The 16704-nt window shown below is 31.3% G+C and overlaps 1 protein-coding gene across 1 annotated transcript; it reads right to left on the reverse strand.

Annotated features, from left to right (window-relative positions):
- Nucleotides 1-109: 109 nt before the first annotated feature.
- Nucleotides 110-15419, reverse strand: LOC121119827 (uncharacterized). Its single transcript, XM_040714630.2, has 8 exons — nt 15221-15419; nt 5979-6276; nt 4766-4873; nt 4605-4706; nt 3669-3768; nt 2076-2231; nt 474-711; nt 110-415 (listed from the first exon to the last, which is right to left on the reverse strand). Exons 1-8 carry the CDS (start codon nt 15236-15238, stop codon nt 182-184), a joined length of 1254 nt encoding a protein of 417 aa, XP_040570564.1. The 5' UTR covers nt 15239-15419; the 3' UTR covers nt 110-181.
- Between the last annotated feature and the right edge of the window lie 1285 nt (nt 15420-16704).

Here is a 16704-nt window from a genome sequence, read left to right on the forward strand (position 1 = left end):
AAAATGGTTGAAATTCCAAATTAAAATATCTAGTTTTTAAAAATAACCCCGCCAGTTACATAATATCATGTAAATCAATAACCCCTCACCCCAAAAGATACTCAAAACCTTTCCTTGGTCAGAATATGTATTTATATTTTTATGTACATGACGTATTAAAATGAAAATGATGTCATTATGGTCATAAGATGGAGGACAATGTAGCATTGGAGTAATGAATAGATGGATCGTTGTTCTCTATGGATGATGCTATGGGCAGAATTGCTGCTTCCTCGTTTTCTCTTTGAATTTGCCTCTCTAGAAGTTTACTTCCCAAGAAACTGAGTACGTAGAAAAAGATAAACCCAAGTAACAATATAGACACACATAGTATAATGTGGGTCTGTGTCATGGGAATGATGACAAGAGCAGAAACCTGTAGAAGATAATATTTATAATTTATTGTATTCAAAGTAGCAAGTTGAGAGTTTTACCAGAGCAATGGTGTCTAAAATATAAATAAGAGACGCAAGGATATGTCGATGAAAGTGTGAGGAAAGGATAGATCCCAAAGGAGCAAAGAAAGTGACTACGACCACACAGACGGCCATATAATTCTTTGCCTCAATCTCTGCACCGCCATCCATCATAAAGTTCCGCCAGAATGTACCCACTATTGAATTTGCGGCCATGAGTACCACGGAAGTTGGAGTTGAAATTTTTTCACTCACCCTGATGAAATAAAAATTATGTAAGTAATATTGGACAGTTCACTCGAATCCAAGGAACACTCAATACAATATACACGACCACTTTTGTTCCTAGTAAAAAGATGTGTTTTTTTTGCTGACTCTTTATCTCAGGTGCAATCAAAACAATGCTTACATGACGGTCAAGATTGTACAGATCATATTTTCTCGGAAATGAATGAGTCAGTTCGGATCACTAAATCTAAATACTAGGGGTTTGGATCCAGATCCGGAACCAAAATTATAGGGATGCATGTCTCGAAGCATTTTTCCAGAAGTTCAGACCTAAATAAAATTGGTTCAGGAATAAGAATATATTTTTACTGACTACTCATGCCGAAACAATAAATATCCCAACGTTATTACTATTAAAACATAACGATTAGTTATTATTAGAATGGCTGCGTTATATTAGGTCGATTTTTGGTGAAGCATTTTATTGAAAAATAAATTTCAACCATCCACAGATTTTGACATAAATTCATTTTTTATTCAAAAAAATGAATATTCTATAAAAAAAATTATTTTTTTTTAAAATTTACTGTTGGATTTTTTTTTTTTTTTTCAACAACTGAGGATTTTTTAAATAATTTTCCTAAAAATATCATATTTGAAATTTTTTGTCCAAACAAATTAACTTTTTTTAAAAATCTGTGAATTTTTGAAATTTATTTTCAAAAAAAATAACTTTTTCAGTATATCAATGGATTTTTGAAATTTTTTCCGAAAAATTTTCATTTTATATTAACAACTGAGAATTTTTGAAATTTTTTTCAAACAAAGCTAATATTTGTTTTTTACATAAACTTTGTCCGACAATTTAATATTTGAATTTTTTTTTGCAAAAAAAATTGAATTTTTTGAAATAGTTTATCAAAAAAATTCCAAAAAAATTAATGCTTGAAATTTATTTTGCACAAAAATTTACTTTTAGCGTTTTAAAAAAACAAACAAACTGTAAAATATGGCTTATTTTCTGTTTGCTGTTGTCCATTTTTGAGACTTACACAAATAATAATGACTCAAAAAAATCTAAGCTCTAAACCAATTGCAGTTATACAACTCGAGATACACATTACTAAAGCCATTTATTAGAAAAATAATGGATTTCTGTTTACTACACTTTTATATTTTTGTATTCATGATAGTTTTGATCAAAAAATATTAATTCCTTAAAACATGAATTCGATGATTAGTACAATTTAGTTGCATCTTTCATTTCATAACTACTTTTTCCTAACAAAAATGGCCCTTTGTTGGTCAAAAAAAAAAAAAGGAAGGTGAAAAAGAGTACGCGTTTCATGTATAGCATATTCCTTGAATGGGGAAGGTAATGAATGAACTTACCTGAAGAGCAACGAGAGTATGGAAAAGGAACATATGTCAACTCCACTTCCAGCGATTGCACTAAATATACCACCAAAGAAGCCAACCACGGTCAAAACACATGCTTGCCAAATCCCAAAGTTGGGAATGGCATTATAGGTTTTTCTTTTGTGATTTCTGAGAAAAAAAAAAAGTTTTATAATACACAGGGGAACAAATAGGGGGTGTGGAATTTTGTACAAATGAATTGAAGACAATAATCGAATTTATCTATGAGCGCAGAATCAAAAACTCAGCTCAGCCTTTCTCTCAGTCATCTGAATTCTGAAATATCTGGGATCATACTAATTCGGGACTATTATCCTTCAGAGTCATTTTTTACCCTTAAAACAATCCCAAATTAAAAGTAGGATTAATAAATCTTAGGTAAAAGTATTTTTTTATTTTATTATAAATTGTTTTGATTGATTCTGTATCTTATTCTGAATTCGATATATTTCTATTTTTAGGTTAAAATTTTTTTTAAAACGACACTATTCTTGATACCCTTATAACTTATTCATAATAGATAGTGATGAAGAAGATAATATCTAATATTATAAAAAATATTCAATGTATAATTTAAAAAAAAAGGATCTATTTAAAAAATATGCATCTCCAAGGATGTTGGTTACATTTTGTATTTTTTAAGTGATTCCATTTTTAAATATTACATTTCTCTATTCATTTTTTTTTTTTTTTCAAATGACAAATTGAAAAAAAAGTAAAGCTTAAATCATAGAAAAATATTCAATGAATAATTTAAAAAAAGATGTTTTGCAAAAATCTAAACAATATGCATCTCCAAGAATTTTTATTCCTTTTTGTAGTGATCCCATTTTTGATAAATGGCAAATAGTCAATGTTATCATCATATTTTTTACAATTTCAATACCCATTTCATGACGGTATGCCTTGTAAGAGGAAGATCGAGGCAATCTAAGGAAGATACTAACTTGATCATCCATCTGAAAAGCTGTTCCAATTCGAATTCCAACTTCCATGAGGGAAGATGGGAGTTGAATTATCGGAGGAAAACTACCAGACCTCATAATGGAGTAGAGTGGATTCCTTCCTCGGGAATGAGAGACCAGAATGGAAACAATAAAGCGATCCATTCACGATGAGTAGATAATTTTAATATTTCAAAATGGGATCACTTAAAAAATACAAAATGTCAACTAACTATCCCTATCAACCTTTTGGGTGGGCCACAAATTGCACTCAAATTTGCCAAAATTTCATCGTTACAACAAAAGAATGAGAAATTGAGATATGTGATAGGTGAAAAGTACCATATCGGGCCCAATATAAGTCTCTTAAATCAAATAAAGGTTCTTAACTATATTTAACAGTCTTGAGTATCATAACTCATACCAGTAATTTGAATACTAAACTTATAATTGATTCAAATATTTCAATGAAATATTGGGCTGTATGTGTATAGATTTGTAAAGAAAAATAATAAATTGAGATTTTCTCCTTTTGTCTTATTTTTGTTCCAGATGTTTTTTATGTTAGCACACCACATATATATACATTATCATAAAAATAATTGATGCAAAAACTCCTTACATGTTGAGTAGAAAAAGAGCAAAAGCAAAACTGAACCAAATACAGACAAACCCCAATTTCTTGACTGGAGGACTCAACATTGAATCAAAAACTTCTAAACCTGAAAATGTAAAAATCCAATTATTCATATAATTCAATTATATATACAGGGTGCGCCATAATGCACTACTGTAAAAACTTGAATATTCTCCTCTTTATAAAATAAATTCACCCCCCACATCATGTTGTAACAGGCAACTAATTATAACAAGTATCTTAATTCAGTATTACCATGGCTCTTGCTCTCACCTTAGCCTTGCGCTCTACGAAATGCCCATTCCTAGCTATGTAACACCTTCTACTTAGATTCAATTAGATTATTACACTCTAGATGGTCCATTGAAATCTGAATACTTATAAATTCAATAATTCATTAAGTTTGAGCGATTGAAATTAATTCATATTTCTATAAATTAAAGCATACACTTTAGTTTCAAAACAAAATAAGTTTAAGCTCTCTAGCATACGGAAAAGTCAAAAATATGAGCTTTGAACGTGATCGACGAATTTCCAAGCAGTTAGGCGTCTCCAGGACTCCCATCTACTATGACAGCAAGTCTGAACCGTTGGAGAGGAAGAAAGGCTCTGTCAAAAAGGCCAAACTAGATTTCGAGGAGTTGATCACACCCTGTAGAGTGATTCATAGTACTGGTTGACAAAAAGTATTGGTGTAGCCACTAGGCTTTAGTTTTGGTTCTGGGGTCTTTTGGAGAAATCTAAAAAGGTGCTAAGAAATGTCATTCAAAAGACCTTTTCCTGTTCAAGCGCTCTTAAATGATCGGAATAGATAAACAACGCTCATTTCCTACTCAATTTTCAAGCCTGTTATATTTAAACACTTCTTCAGGCTCCTTTCAAATGTTTGAGACCTTCCGACGATCTTTTTGCAGAACTTACCAAAAACCATTCCAAAAGAGGATCCCAGCGTGCAAAAAATAATGGAATGATATTCTAGTTTAATCTTCATCCAAAAAATCGTAAATGAAGCACATGTCATCCCTAAAAATAATAAGCATGTATTCATCATAGATTAATGGAGCAGGATGTCGTCTACTCACCGACTGACTGAATCATGAGCGAAAAGTCTCTTGCAACTTTTGGATCTATTTTTAACGCCAAAGTCATGACTGGGAAGGCAACTGCACCGCCTCCTTCAGATGTCATTCCTAAAATGCGATAATATTAAACTACTATTATATGCTGTCAATAGAGAACATAACAAGTCAGGGGCGTCCGCAGAATTATATATTTTTTCATCTGGAGCAAAAAAGTTTCAAGTAAAAAGTAAACACTCCTTTAAATTGGGGATGGAGGTGTACAGACCCTCCAGCCCAGGCCTCGTGGACGCTTGTGCAAGTACATTAGAATATTTTTTTACTTTGAAATATTGCGGGCGAACATTCTTTAAAAATGTTACCATTAAACTTTGTTGTTTTTAACGATAGACGTCAAATTTTAATCTAACAATATATGTCTGGTATTGTTTGAATCTATTCAAAGGTTACACTTTCAAAAAAAAAAAAAATTAATAATGGCACCTTGATTCTCAATTAAACAATTACACTTCTTTTGACTAAGATTCACCTAATGTAATTTAATAGAAGTCAACGTTTCGGACGAGGTTATGTATTTTACTTTAGATTTAACTAGAAACATAAACTATTAATTAAAACCTTAGTTCATAGTATTTGAATCATAATTATACTCTAAAAAATTATAAAAGTTATTTTAAAGAAAAAAATACATAAGCCTAATCATTTAGGAAGGGTATTTAAATTCTATATTTATTGATTGAGGTAACGTGAATCCTGAACTTAATTCATATACATTGTTTTTGTTTGCTTTTTTATTTTAATCATCTTGTCACCTCTTTTCTTTATAGTCTCTTAAGTTATAAGCATAGATGAAAATAATACTATGTGTAATGGAAATTATTATTTGAATCTCGAGGAGAGAACATTGTTATACATTATACGAGTTAACTATCAAGTGTAACCAGGGATGTGTTTACTCATGAGTAAAATACTTGAAATTTTTAATTCTTCTAATTATACTTTCCAAAAAAATTGATTTTCGGTAAATAGCTCTAAATTTTTAAAATATATTTCGGAAAAATATATTATTTGAAATCTATTTTGTTTTCCTACAAAATAAATTTCAAAAACAAAGACCCCCAAAAAAAAAAAAAAAATAATAATAATATATATATATAATCCTGCGGACCCCCTGCATTGTGTCATATTTCTTACAACTCTATGAATAACAATTTACCAGCTACCGTTGCTCCAAGTATCATGGTAAGAGTCATGATATATCGATCAGGGAAGAGGGAAAAATAGTCATGTTTTATGGCGAGACACCACCAAGTAATTTGACAGATGAAAAAAGGTATTGCAATCCCAATGACTCTGCGATGAAGGATCATCATTTTTTTCCGCCATGAATCATTTTCTTCCACAGATACTTTGACACTTTTATGAAGAGATTGTCCTTCCCACAGATATTTCCTCAGTAACATACTTATTCTTTTGGTCCAGGGACTATCCTTGTCAGATACCATATGATTATTCTGAAAGAAAGAAAGGTTATTATTAATATATATATATATATATATTTATGAATTTCCAACCAAATCAGACCACATCGACAAAATTATCCAACATAGTATTAAAATAAAAATAATTTCCATTCTTCCCGCTTGTAAAAACTTCAAAAAGAGATACAAATACTGACTTAAGACACGCTATGTTTCATTGGGCAATTTATTTTTTTGCTAGTATATATATATATATTTTTTTTTTTCATAAAAAAAATGGATTCCCCGCATCTTAAAGTTTTTTAAGGATATGCAATCCCAAAAATGCACCCAAAAATTAAAAATCCAAAAAACGAATTATTGTACTAACGACAAAAAGGAGAATGTTTAATAAATACGAATTAAAAAAGGGAATTAGGTCAATGAAGGAAGAAGGTGTTTAGCTAGTCAGTTTTAGTATATACCTTCAATTTTTTGTTAAGGTTGAAGAATGAACATGACAAGTTTTCATTTGAAAATATTGATCTAATTAAAAACCCATTTAATAGATAAATGTATTGCAATGCTCATTTGCACTAAAAAAACTCGCTCTAAAGTTCTAAATCTTGTAATTAGATATCGTGGGATCAAACCCCCTAATAATTGTGTTAAAAATACGTAAAGATGAGTATTTTGCCTTCATGTGCTGATGTATCGGTTACGATATGTCAAAAGTTCGTAATAAAATTGAAACTGTCGGGGTTTTGGGCTAACGCGATAGGGAATTCTTTGTGCAGAATTGTCAAAGAAAATAAAATTACCCCTCAATTTTAAATGTAGAAGAAAAGAAATTTTACAACTTAGGAATTAAATAATAAAGACAACAGGTGAGGAAAAGAAAATTCATTCTTCAGATCACCAACTTAAAAAAAACCGGGCCAGCTAAAATATACACATGATTTACATCACTAAATATGAGACACTCTAATATTGACATTTGACAATAAATGACATAATATTTCATCTTTGTTTATTCAACCAATTTTTTCAAAGATTTTTTAATTGCACAATTATTTGTGGATTAAACATATTTTGCAAATAAAGATTAAACGCATTTGTATAAAAATGTCTAATGTTCCATTAGTAAACATAGAATACAATCTGGAGAATTCAGTCGTAATAAGGATTCCCCATCCTCAATTTGTAGGAAGTACATCCTGAGCTGGGACAACATTGAATTAAGGAATAGCTTTGTCAAAATAAAATAGGAGTTGTAGTCGATGTAAAGCCTAATAAACACTTCGTACCCGCATTATCAGGGGCGTCCGTAAGGGTGGACTGGAGGAGCTTCAGCTTCTGTTGTGTCGGTCCTTATTTAGGATTGGGGACTGCAGTTCAGTCTGGTCCAATTCAGTCCAACTTGTCGTTCCTTAAAGAAGGAAAAATCGATCCCTCGTGATGTCAATGAGAGTGTTTTTCCTTTTTGAATTATTCCGTTACATAATAAAATAAATTTGATAACTACGTAACAATATAATATGGTCGTATTAGAGTATATTCTCATGAAAAGTACAATATTTTTTTGTAAAATAAGTGCAATAATCTTAATACATATTTAATATATCTTATTTGCCTTAATAAAGCATCGATATTTGTATGAAAAATTCCAAGGACCGATAGTCCTAAGAACCGGTCACAAGGACCGACGCTCTTAAGGACTTAAGGATTGACGGCCCTAAGACTTGACCGGACAAAATAAATAAGAGCCAACACAACACTAGCTATAACCCCAAAAATGAAGGATTTTTTGTCTATTAACTAAAATTTTTTTTTTGAAGATGAAAACATTTTTTCCACAGAAAAGGGTAAAATTTTTTTATTAACATTTTTTCTTTTAAAAAAGGTCATTCGGGCTAATTATGCAGCAAAGTTGCAGCTCAGTTCTAAATTTCTCACAATTTAGTATTCGGAGTCATTCAAAAGAACTCATAAAAAGCTACAATTTGATGTTTGTTTTGTTTTGGTACAATAAAAATGTCCGAGCAACAAGCATTGTCTTACAAGAAGATCTTCCCAGTACACATTTTACTGAAAAGGAAAAATTATTGCTTCTCAGCAGAATCAAGAGCTCAGGTCGAGGGAACCTTCTGTACCAAACATCCAGCTCAGGTCATGGTCCTCGGCGTTGTAGCATCCGACGGCAACGAGATGTCTCCCTACTTCTTCAAGGCCAACGAGAAAGTCAACAAAGATGTCTACTATAAGGTTCTCGGGTAGTTGTCTTCCCATGTTTGAAGAGCATGTTCCCCAGGGAAAACTATGTGCTCACCCAAAATGTGTCTGGTACACACGTACAAGAAGGTGCATCATTTCTGCAAGTAGAAAATGGCTGCCTTCCGGCCTGCAGAATTCTTGCCTTCGTCCTCACCTGACATGAAACCCCTGGAGTTTGCTGTTTGTTGCATCTTGGAGGGCAAGACAAACAAGACTTCTCACCCGAATATTTATGCCCTGAAGGCCGTGATTAAATTGAGGAGTGGAACAACTTGTCTTCGGACTTCATCAATGAAAGCTTTGCTTCTGTTCGTATTGAAGTCATCATTCAGAATGGAGGGGGACATATTAAATAAAACGTGTAGAAAATTGTTGAGTTGCCAACTTTTGCTTCAAAAGTTTGCCATAAAAATGGCAGAAAATAAAAATATGTAGAAGTGAAAACGGCCATTTTCTAATTATCGATTATGTATTTTTAACGTTTTTTGCAACCTTGACATTTGAGCTTAGTCTCTCAAAATTTAATGGGCTCTTACTGTGACTATATATAATCTTCGTTAGATCAAAATCGATCTCTAACTTTTCCTGTAATCCTGGTGACAAACAGAGGCAAAATATAATCTCTGTTCAACTTCTTTAGCAGATGTAAAAATATTGGCGATTTTGAAAAGCGTCCAACACCACAGTTACTACTTTAAAAACATTATCTTTTTCGAATAGGTCTAAATGCTCATTTTGGTATTCTACGGCATTAAATGGCAATAATAAAAGTTGTATTTTAAGATCTAAATTTTTGATTGTAATAATAGATGACTTTTAAGAGGAGTAGACGTTAATGAGTAAATCACTAAAATATGACGTGAAGAAGTCCCCCAAATGTGCCTCTCCATATATAAAATAGAAATTAATCTACAAAATAAATCTTTTGACTTGTTTATTTATTCTCATACGACGTAGATAATTTATAAAGAGCTCACTTTCAGGGAATTTCATTTTTGTAGCTAGAACACTACTGCCAACTACAATAATGGAAATAGTTTGATATCTATACCTGTTTGTTGATGCCACATCGGCAAAATAACTTATTTACATAACACATACAAATATTATTTCTTCAGGGACGTCCACGGGATTATATATGTTACCAGCAATATGTATATTTAGGCATTATATAGAATACCTGATGATGTATATAAAGCCCCCATAGTCACAGCCAAATTATATAATAAATTAATTTTTTTTATACTTTTCCTAGGTATTCTATGCAGTATCTAGGTAATACATATAATGACCAGTAACTGTTTAGCCAAAGTATTAAATGTTGACAAGATGGGATAAGAAAACTTTAGTATGTATGATGAATTAGAAATAATAAACCTTAAAGATAGATGTTATTGTCAGAAAAAAAGGATTGCAAAACTGAGACTGAAAATGGAAAAGTTGGAATAGCTCGCTCTAGTTATTATATTATTCGCAAAAAACTATTTCGACACTCTGATGTTATACACACATACATCTTTTGATTAAAAAATCTTGTTACATTCGGAGAAACTGACTTATAGATACAAAGCACTTATTGCAGCAGGAAAGACTAGAATGAAATTTTGAATTACACTGAACTTTCTTTTTTTATGCAAAGGTACCCATTATATTGGCATTTTGTATTGCAAATCTTTGCCCGCTTCCTGTAGATTGAGAAATAGGCGCTGATCGAAGAGGGATTTCACTGTCAGGGACATCTTCAATTTTCACCAAATTCTTTTTGAACACAGTGAATTTTTATCGGACATATAACTGTTAAGATTCTTTCTGTAGTTTTAAGTTTTTAAAATTAATCTTCCGTCAGGTTTATAACAACAGCTAAGAGGTTAAGCGATTAACTCCACCCTCTGCCCAATTCATATGCTTTAGTTCATGCCAGCTTCATGAGTATTCAATCGAAATATGTTGTTGATTAGAGGAAATAAGTTAAGACGTACAATGCAACAGTACCTATGCACTATGCTTGACTTTGTACTATTATTTACAGTATGATACTTATATGTATCATATACTCTGCCGACATGTGACCCCACCATTATATGTAATGCCTAAGTAATGTATAAACTGTCCTTTCGTATATAGTTTGCTGAGATCATCAGGGATTATATACATTACCTAGGTATATTGCCGGATTTTCATACATTGGCGGTAACATATAGAAGGATTTTCTGAATATTTTTTTAGTTTTCTCAATTAATTTGATCACTTTCAGTATGATTCTCTCTTTCCCCTTAGCCCGAGCAACTCTGGGTAATAATTAGCTAGAATATATATATATAAGAAAATGTGAGTGTGTGTACATGTCCTTTATACGTTTCCACACCGTTGATGGATCTTCTTGCTTCCATCGCGACATATATAGAACTTTTGTTTACAACATGTACACCAATCAAAGGCTTAGAATCTCAGCAATTCAAAAATAATCGGAACTTTAAGATTTAATCAACAACATCTATACAAAACTGTATTCTTAGAAGGTCTCATGACTTTTTCTACACCCAGTACAAGTACTATTTTAATATTATGAAAAATATGTGGAAAATAAGGCGTTTTACAAAATCCCTGTTAGAGCCGGCAATCTATAAAAAGTTCATTTACATTGTCAGGTTAAATGATTGTGAGTAATTTGATTGTTCATTAATTCATTGCAAGCAATATGATAATCGTGTGCATTTTCATTGAAATGTATATTGTATTCGGACAATCAAAATATTGTCATGTGAGACCCCATTTTATTTTGCAAATTATACCTTGGCCAGCATGTTGTGAAGGGGACACTTGGTTCTCAAGAGGGATCCAAACCTATCGCCACGGCTATTATGTGTATCTAATATTGTGTGGTACACCCCAGGGCATGGGTTGTGCAAAGTTGAAGCGCTGGTTGAAAAGGTAGATCAAAATCCATCATCACCACTTCTTGTGCATTAAGAGAATATAATACATCTCGTCCCACGTGTTGTGCAATAAAACTTCTGATCCAAAAACTGGGTCAAGCCCCACCGCTATTGCTTCCCTAAGCATCAAGGACCCCTAAAAAATCATTTAATATACCCGGTCAACAGATTGTTCAAGTAATCCGTAGGTCTCAGCCCCAGGTCCACCGCCACTGCTCTCCAGAGAATCAAAGACCCCTTTAAATATAATATAATACACTCCACCCACGGGTTGTGCAGGTGTACCGCTTGCATTTCATATCATCTTATAGTTTAATTGTCAGAATATACAATAAATTTTAACGAATGTGCAGAAAATGAAATCACTCAAGATCAAATTGCTTGCAATGAATTAATTTAGCAATCAAATTACTCACAACCATTTTACCTGACAATGTTAATGATTGTAAATCTATTGTAAATGTTATATATTGTCCGGGAATTTTACACATGACCGCTCTAACGCTGAGATTGAAATTTATAGTAAGGAGGAAAAAGTTTGAAGTATGTACCAGCGAGGGCCAAATTATTGTTAAACTAAGTAGAGTCAAACTTGGTCTAACGGCCACCTATTTTAAGCGTGTCGTCACACATTTTTCCAAATTTATAATTATTAGAAAATAGAAAACCTGGTTTAAGAATTCACATGCACTAAGTGCTAATTTATTCCATTTCATTGACTGAAACATAATACTAAACACCTGGACAAGAAAGGGTCAAGCACGCCTGCTACAAACGTGTTAGAAGATCTGAGAAATTACTTCAATGTCATTCACAGTTCATATGGCCATTTGTCATAATTTTATGAAGAAAAAAAAATCCACCCCTTTATTAGATTAAAATAACTCGATTGTATACCTATACCTAAAAAATAGGCCTGTGACAGGCTTGATATTGGAATTTAATAGATTCTTAAAAACTGTGATTTATGAATTTTATAGGTCTTAATTTTTATATAATTAATACTTTTTTTTTCTATAAAAATATGACAAATAGGCAGCAAATGGTATTTTGAACTTATGTATGAACCCTGTATATCTTTCTTGCCTAGCAAAATTTAAAAATTAATGAAGGTTGAACGATTGAAATTAATTGATATTTCAATATATATTAAAGCATAAGCAATTAGTTAGAGCACAAAATAAACTTGAGCTCTATAGCTTACGTACAAGTTGAGAAGAGGACACTTGAAAATGATCAACAAATTTCTATTCGCGTACTTCAAGCAGTTGGGGTCTCCAGGACCACCTTCTATGGCGCCAACAAGTCTAAAAAGTTAGAGAGGAACAAGGATCTCTCAAAAAGGTCTAACTGGACACGGAGGAGTTAACGAAAACAGCCCAGCCCAATCCTCTCTAGTCTGCCCCCCCCCTACAGCCTTGATGCCAACCCCTCTACTACACTTTTTGGGTGCATATCAAGAGGCCTTCAGTGTCCTTCATCGAGAAACCAAGGCTCTCAGAACCACTATCAGCCAGCACTGGTACGCCATGACAGAGGAATATATACGCAGTGGGTACTAGGCCTTCTGCCATCACCTGGAAGCCATCATTGCCGCTAAAGGGGCGCTACATTAATGATTAAGAGAGTTCAGATATTCATCTATTTATAGTATTAATTTTGTTGAAATTCTATTGTTGATTAATAAAATATATCTCATTGAAGTTTAAAATTCAAAGAATTCAGATTTTAATAAACAGCTCGATACTGGAATGGAATGAAAATAGTTATACTGAGCATATAATACTTAAAATGTGTGGTGCGTTAAAAAATCATTAGAAAATTTAAAAAAATGATAAATGTGGCGCGTCGACGCAAAGGCAAGCTAGAATGATTTTCATCAACATTGAGTATGGAAGACATAAATTGAATTATCGTCAGTTCTTATTAATAAATTTTTATTTTGAAGTAAAAAAAATACATTGGGATTTCTCCTTATTTTGTTTTATGTACAAGATTGTTTTCATATTGACGGACCACAGAGGCCTAATTTTTGCTTTTTACTAGAATTTTTTTTGGTGACGATGAAAAAATTGTACTCGAAAATAGGGGGGATTTTTTTTTTCTTCTTGAAAGAGTTATTTCCTAATTTTTTTTTTTTTTTGTAAATAGCTCAGGATTTTCGAAAAAAAATTCCCAGAAATTGAATACTTAATTTTTGAACATTTTTTTCAAAAAATTAAAGTTTTTGTGAAAAGCTTTGGAAATTAAACATTTAATTATTTTAATTGAATTTTGCAATTTTTTTGGAAAAAATTTAATTTTTGTATAAATAGCTGTGGGTTTTTGAATTTTACATAGAAAAAATTTAATTTTTGAAAAATTTTTCCCAAGTTTTTATTTTATTCTGAATAACTATGAATTTTTGAATTATTTTTCAAAAAATTCCAAAAACTAAGCACCCCATCCCAAAAAACAAAAAAAACAATACGTATACATATTATCCAAATAATAAACATATTTTCATCAATTATATGCTTTGTATTCAAATTAATGGGATAATTTGGTCTACTTAATAATGTTAATTATAGTTTATAACCTGCAGTTCATTTATGAGACAATATTTGGCCCCGATATATTATTTTAAATAAAACTTTTATACATTTTAAATTCGTTAATTGTAGCTATGAATTTTTGATACTTTAAATCGTGCAATTTACGGAACATCTAAAAGATTAATCAGATAAAATGATAAAATCGACAAATAAATTTTACAGTAAAAAAAATTTTGAAATCACAAAATTTACCCAAAAATTTTACTATTATAATTTTTTGGAAAATTAATTTGAAACATTACTTTTCTGACCAAGAAAAAGTATTTTAATTGCAAATTTGACAAATAAAGTTTTAACAAATGGGGCAAATGATAAAATTGACGAATTTCTTAGGGGGAAAACCTTTTTGAAAAATTGTATAGGTAAAAAATTATTCAAGACAGACAAAATTTAAACAAAGAATCTTACAATTATAATTTTTTTGAAGTCAAATTTGAATCAAGTGTATTTGACAAATAACCTTGGACAAAAAAAAAAAAAAATTTTTTTAAGGGAGACAAAGTTTGGAATATTTAAAGATAACCAATTTCACAATTATGACAACAAAAAACGTTTTCTCTTCAAAATTTGACATCAAGCTACAACTATGGTCAGGGGCGTTCGCAATTATTTTTATTACTTTTTTTTAAAGGGGGCTAAATTTTTGGGCTAAAATAATAGCTTTCTATAATAACTTGATTAAGACAAATTTAAAAAAAAATGTTTTATTTCAGAAATAAGTCAAAATAAAAAGTATTTTAAATGGCAAATTTGACAAATAAAATTATATAAAATGGCAAAAATGATAAAATTGACGGATTTCTTTGGCGAAAAAAAAATTGAAAAATTTATAAGCTAAAAAATTGTTAAAATTTAGCCTAATAATTTTATGAATATAATATTTTTATGACACATTTTAATAAAAGGCATTTTTGAGCAATTTAACAAAAAAAAAATGATTATTTTCTTTATCCGTTTCGCCATTTAAAATCTTTCCTGCAAAGGGATACTTTAGTTGATAAGGACAAAAATTCTTTGATTAGAAGGGAACTCAAGTCTTCCAGGAAGCCCACTACGGACGACGCCCCTGATGGTAGCCACGGGCCTGTATGTAATCCAGGCTCAATTTTGAGGGAAATCATTCTAGCTTGTTTGGTTTTTTTACGGCTCACATATAATTAATTAATGATACATAAAATGAGTGAAAAAACCTACCTCAACGTTTTGTGACATTTCAGAAACTATCAATGGTATTTTATTGACATATAAATCCTTTATTCTGGTTTAAATACTATGTACGAAGAATAGTTTAGTTAAGAGCTTGTAAATTTTGTAGCTAAACGATCAAATCTAATGAAAACAATGGAGAAGAAAGGAACTGATGTCCACCTATACTCGAAGTAAAAATAGAACTACTTTTAATTCTTGACAACTCCAAGTAATAAATCGCTCTCCTTTTTTATTATTATTATACTCAGGAATGAAGGGCGCTGGTCAGGAAGATACATCATGGTTACATTCCAAGCAGGAAGACAAGAAAAAAATTAAATATGTGGAGTCAACATAAAAACAATCTTGAAAAAAATAAAGAAAAGGAGAAAATACAATTTATTTCTTCGTCTATACACTCAGGTTAATATTTCATAGACATATTCGACTCACTTATAGGCTTATTACTCAAATTACTGGGATGATTTAATCTACCCAGGATTTTGAACTACACACCCTTATTTTGGCAATGGCTTTATCCATCAATCATCCTTTTAATATTGCGGATAGGAATTGAAATATGTGTGGTGCGTCAACATAGAAACAATATTGTAGAAAAAATCAAGAAAAAGAGAGAAAACCCCAATATAATATTTGACTCATATATACGTACATTAGAGTGTGTGCGTTGAACCAAACTTAACCTAAACTAAAATCCGAATTGATCTCAATATGAATTTAGATATTAATAGAAATACACTGCAATATCAATTTTTGTGTAGTCGGTATTCGAAGGGTTCCTTCCGATAAAAACTTTTCAACAAAATCGGATGAAAAAAATAATTCATAAAAGTGTGTAAAACAAAAAAAAAATCGATTGTTTGGCAAAGAAAACATGTTAATTTATTTCATTCATTTATGGCCTCATGAACCGTAGCATATATAGTAATACAATACGCAAACTACAGTGTAGGGAAGCAAAACACGGACAGAAAAAGGTTTAGTGATTTTTTCTCTCCGTCGTCCTGCTTACATAAACAGACTATACTAATCCTTTAGTCATTTCAGTATCATGAGCTAGTAACAAGCAAAAAAGCAAAAAGGGAGTGCATCTCAGATCTCTTAGATGCTGGAGTTGATGTGATGAAGATTAAGGACATTGTTAAGTGCTCTAGAAGCCTGGTTTTTAAGTTAGCCAATATGAAAAATAATGAAGAAGACCTGTCCAGAATGTCAGGAATATTTCGTGTCTTTTTCTAGACATGAGAATGTTATCCCTACTGTTTTATATAGTCGACGACCTCACATTTGGCCATGGATTTCAAATGCCACTTATTGGAGCCAATATCAAGTATTTTTGTTTTATCTTTATTGATATCAAGACAAGATATCTTTTTAAAACGTTTGTACAATTTCAGGCTAAGCTTTGCTTGTTTCTTCAGTTCCTGATCCGAAGCACCTTAAAAAAAATATAGTTGTCTTCTACATAA

This window comes from Lepeophtheirus salmonis, chromosome 6 (genome assembly GCF_016086655.4).
Source record: "Lepeophtheirus salmonis chromosome 6, UVic_Lsal_1.4, whole genome shotgun sequence".
Taxonomy (NCBI): Eukaryota; Metazoa; Arthropoda; class Copepoda; order Siphonostomatoida; family Caligidae; genus Lepeophtheirus; species Lepeophtheirus salmonis.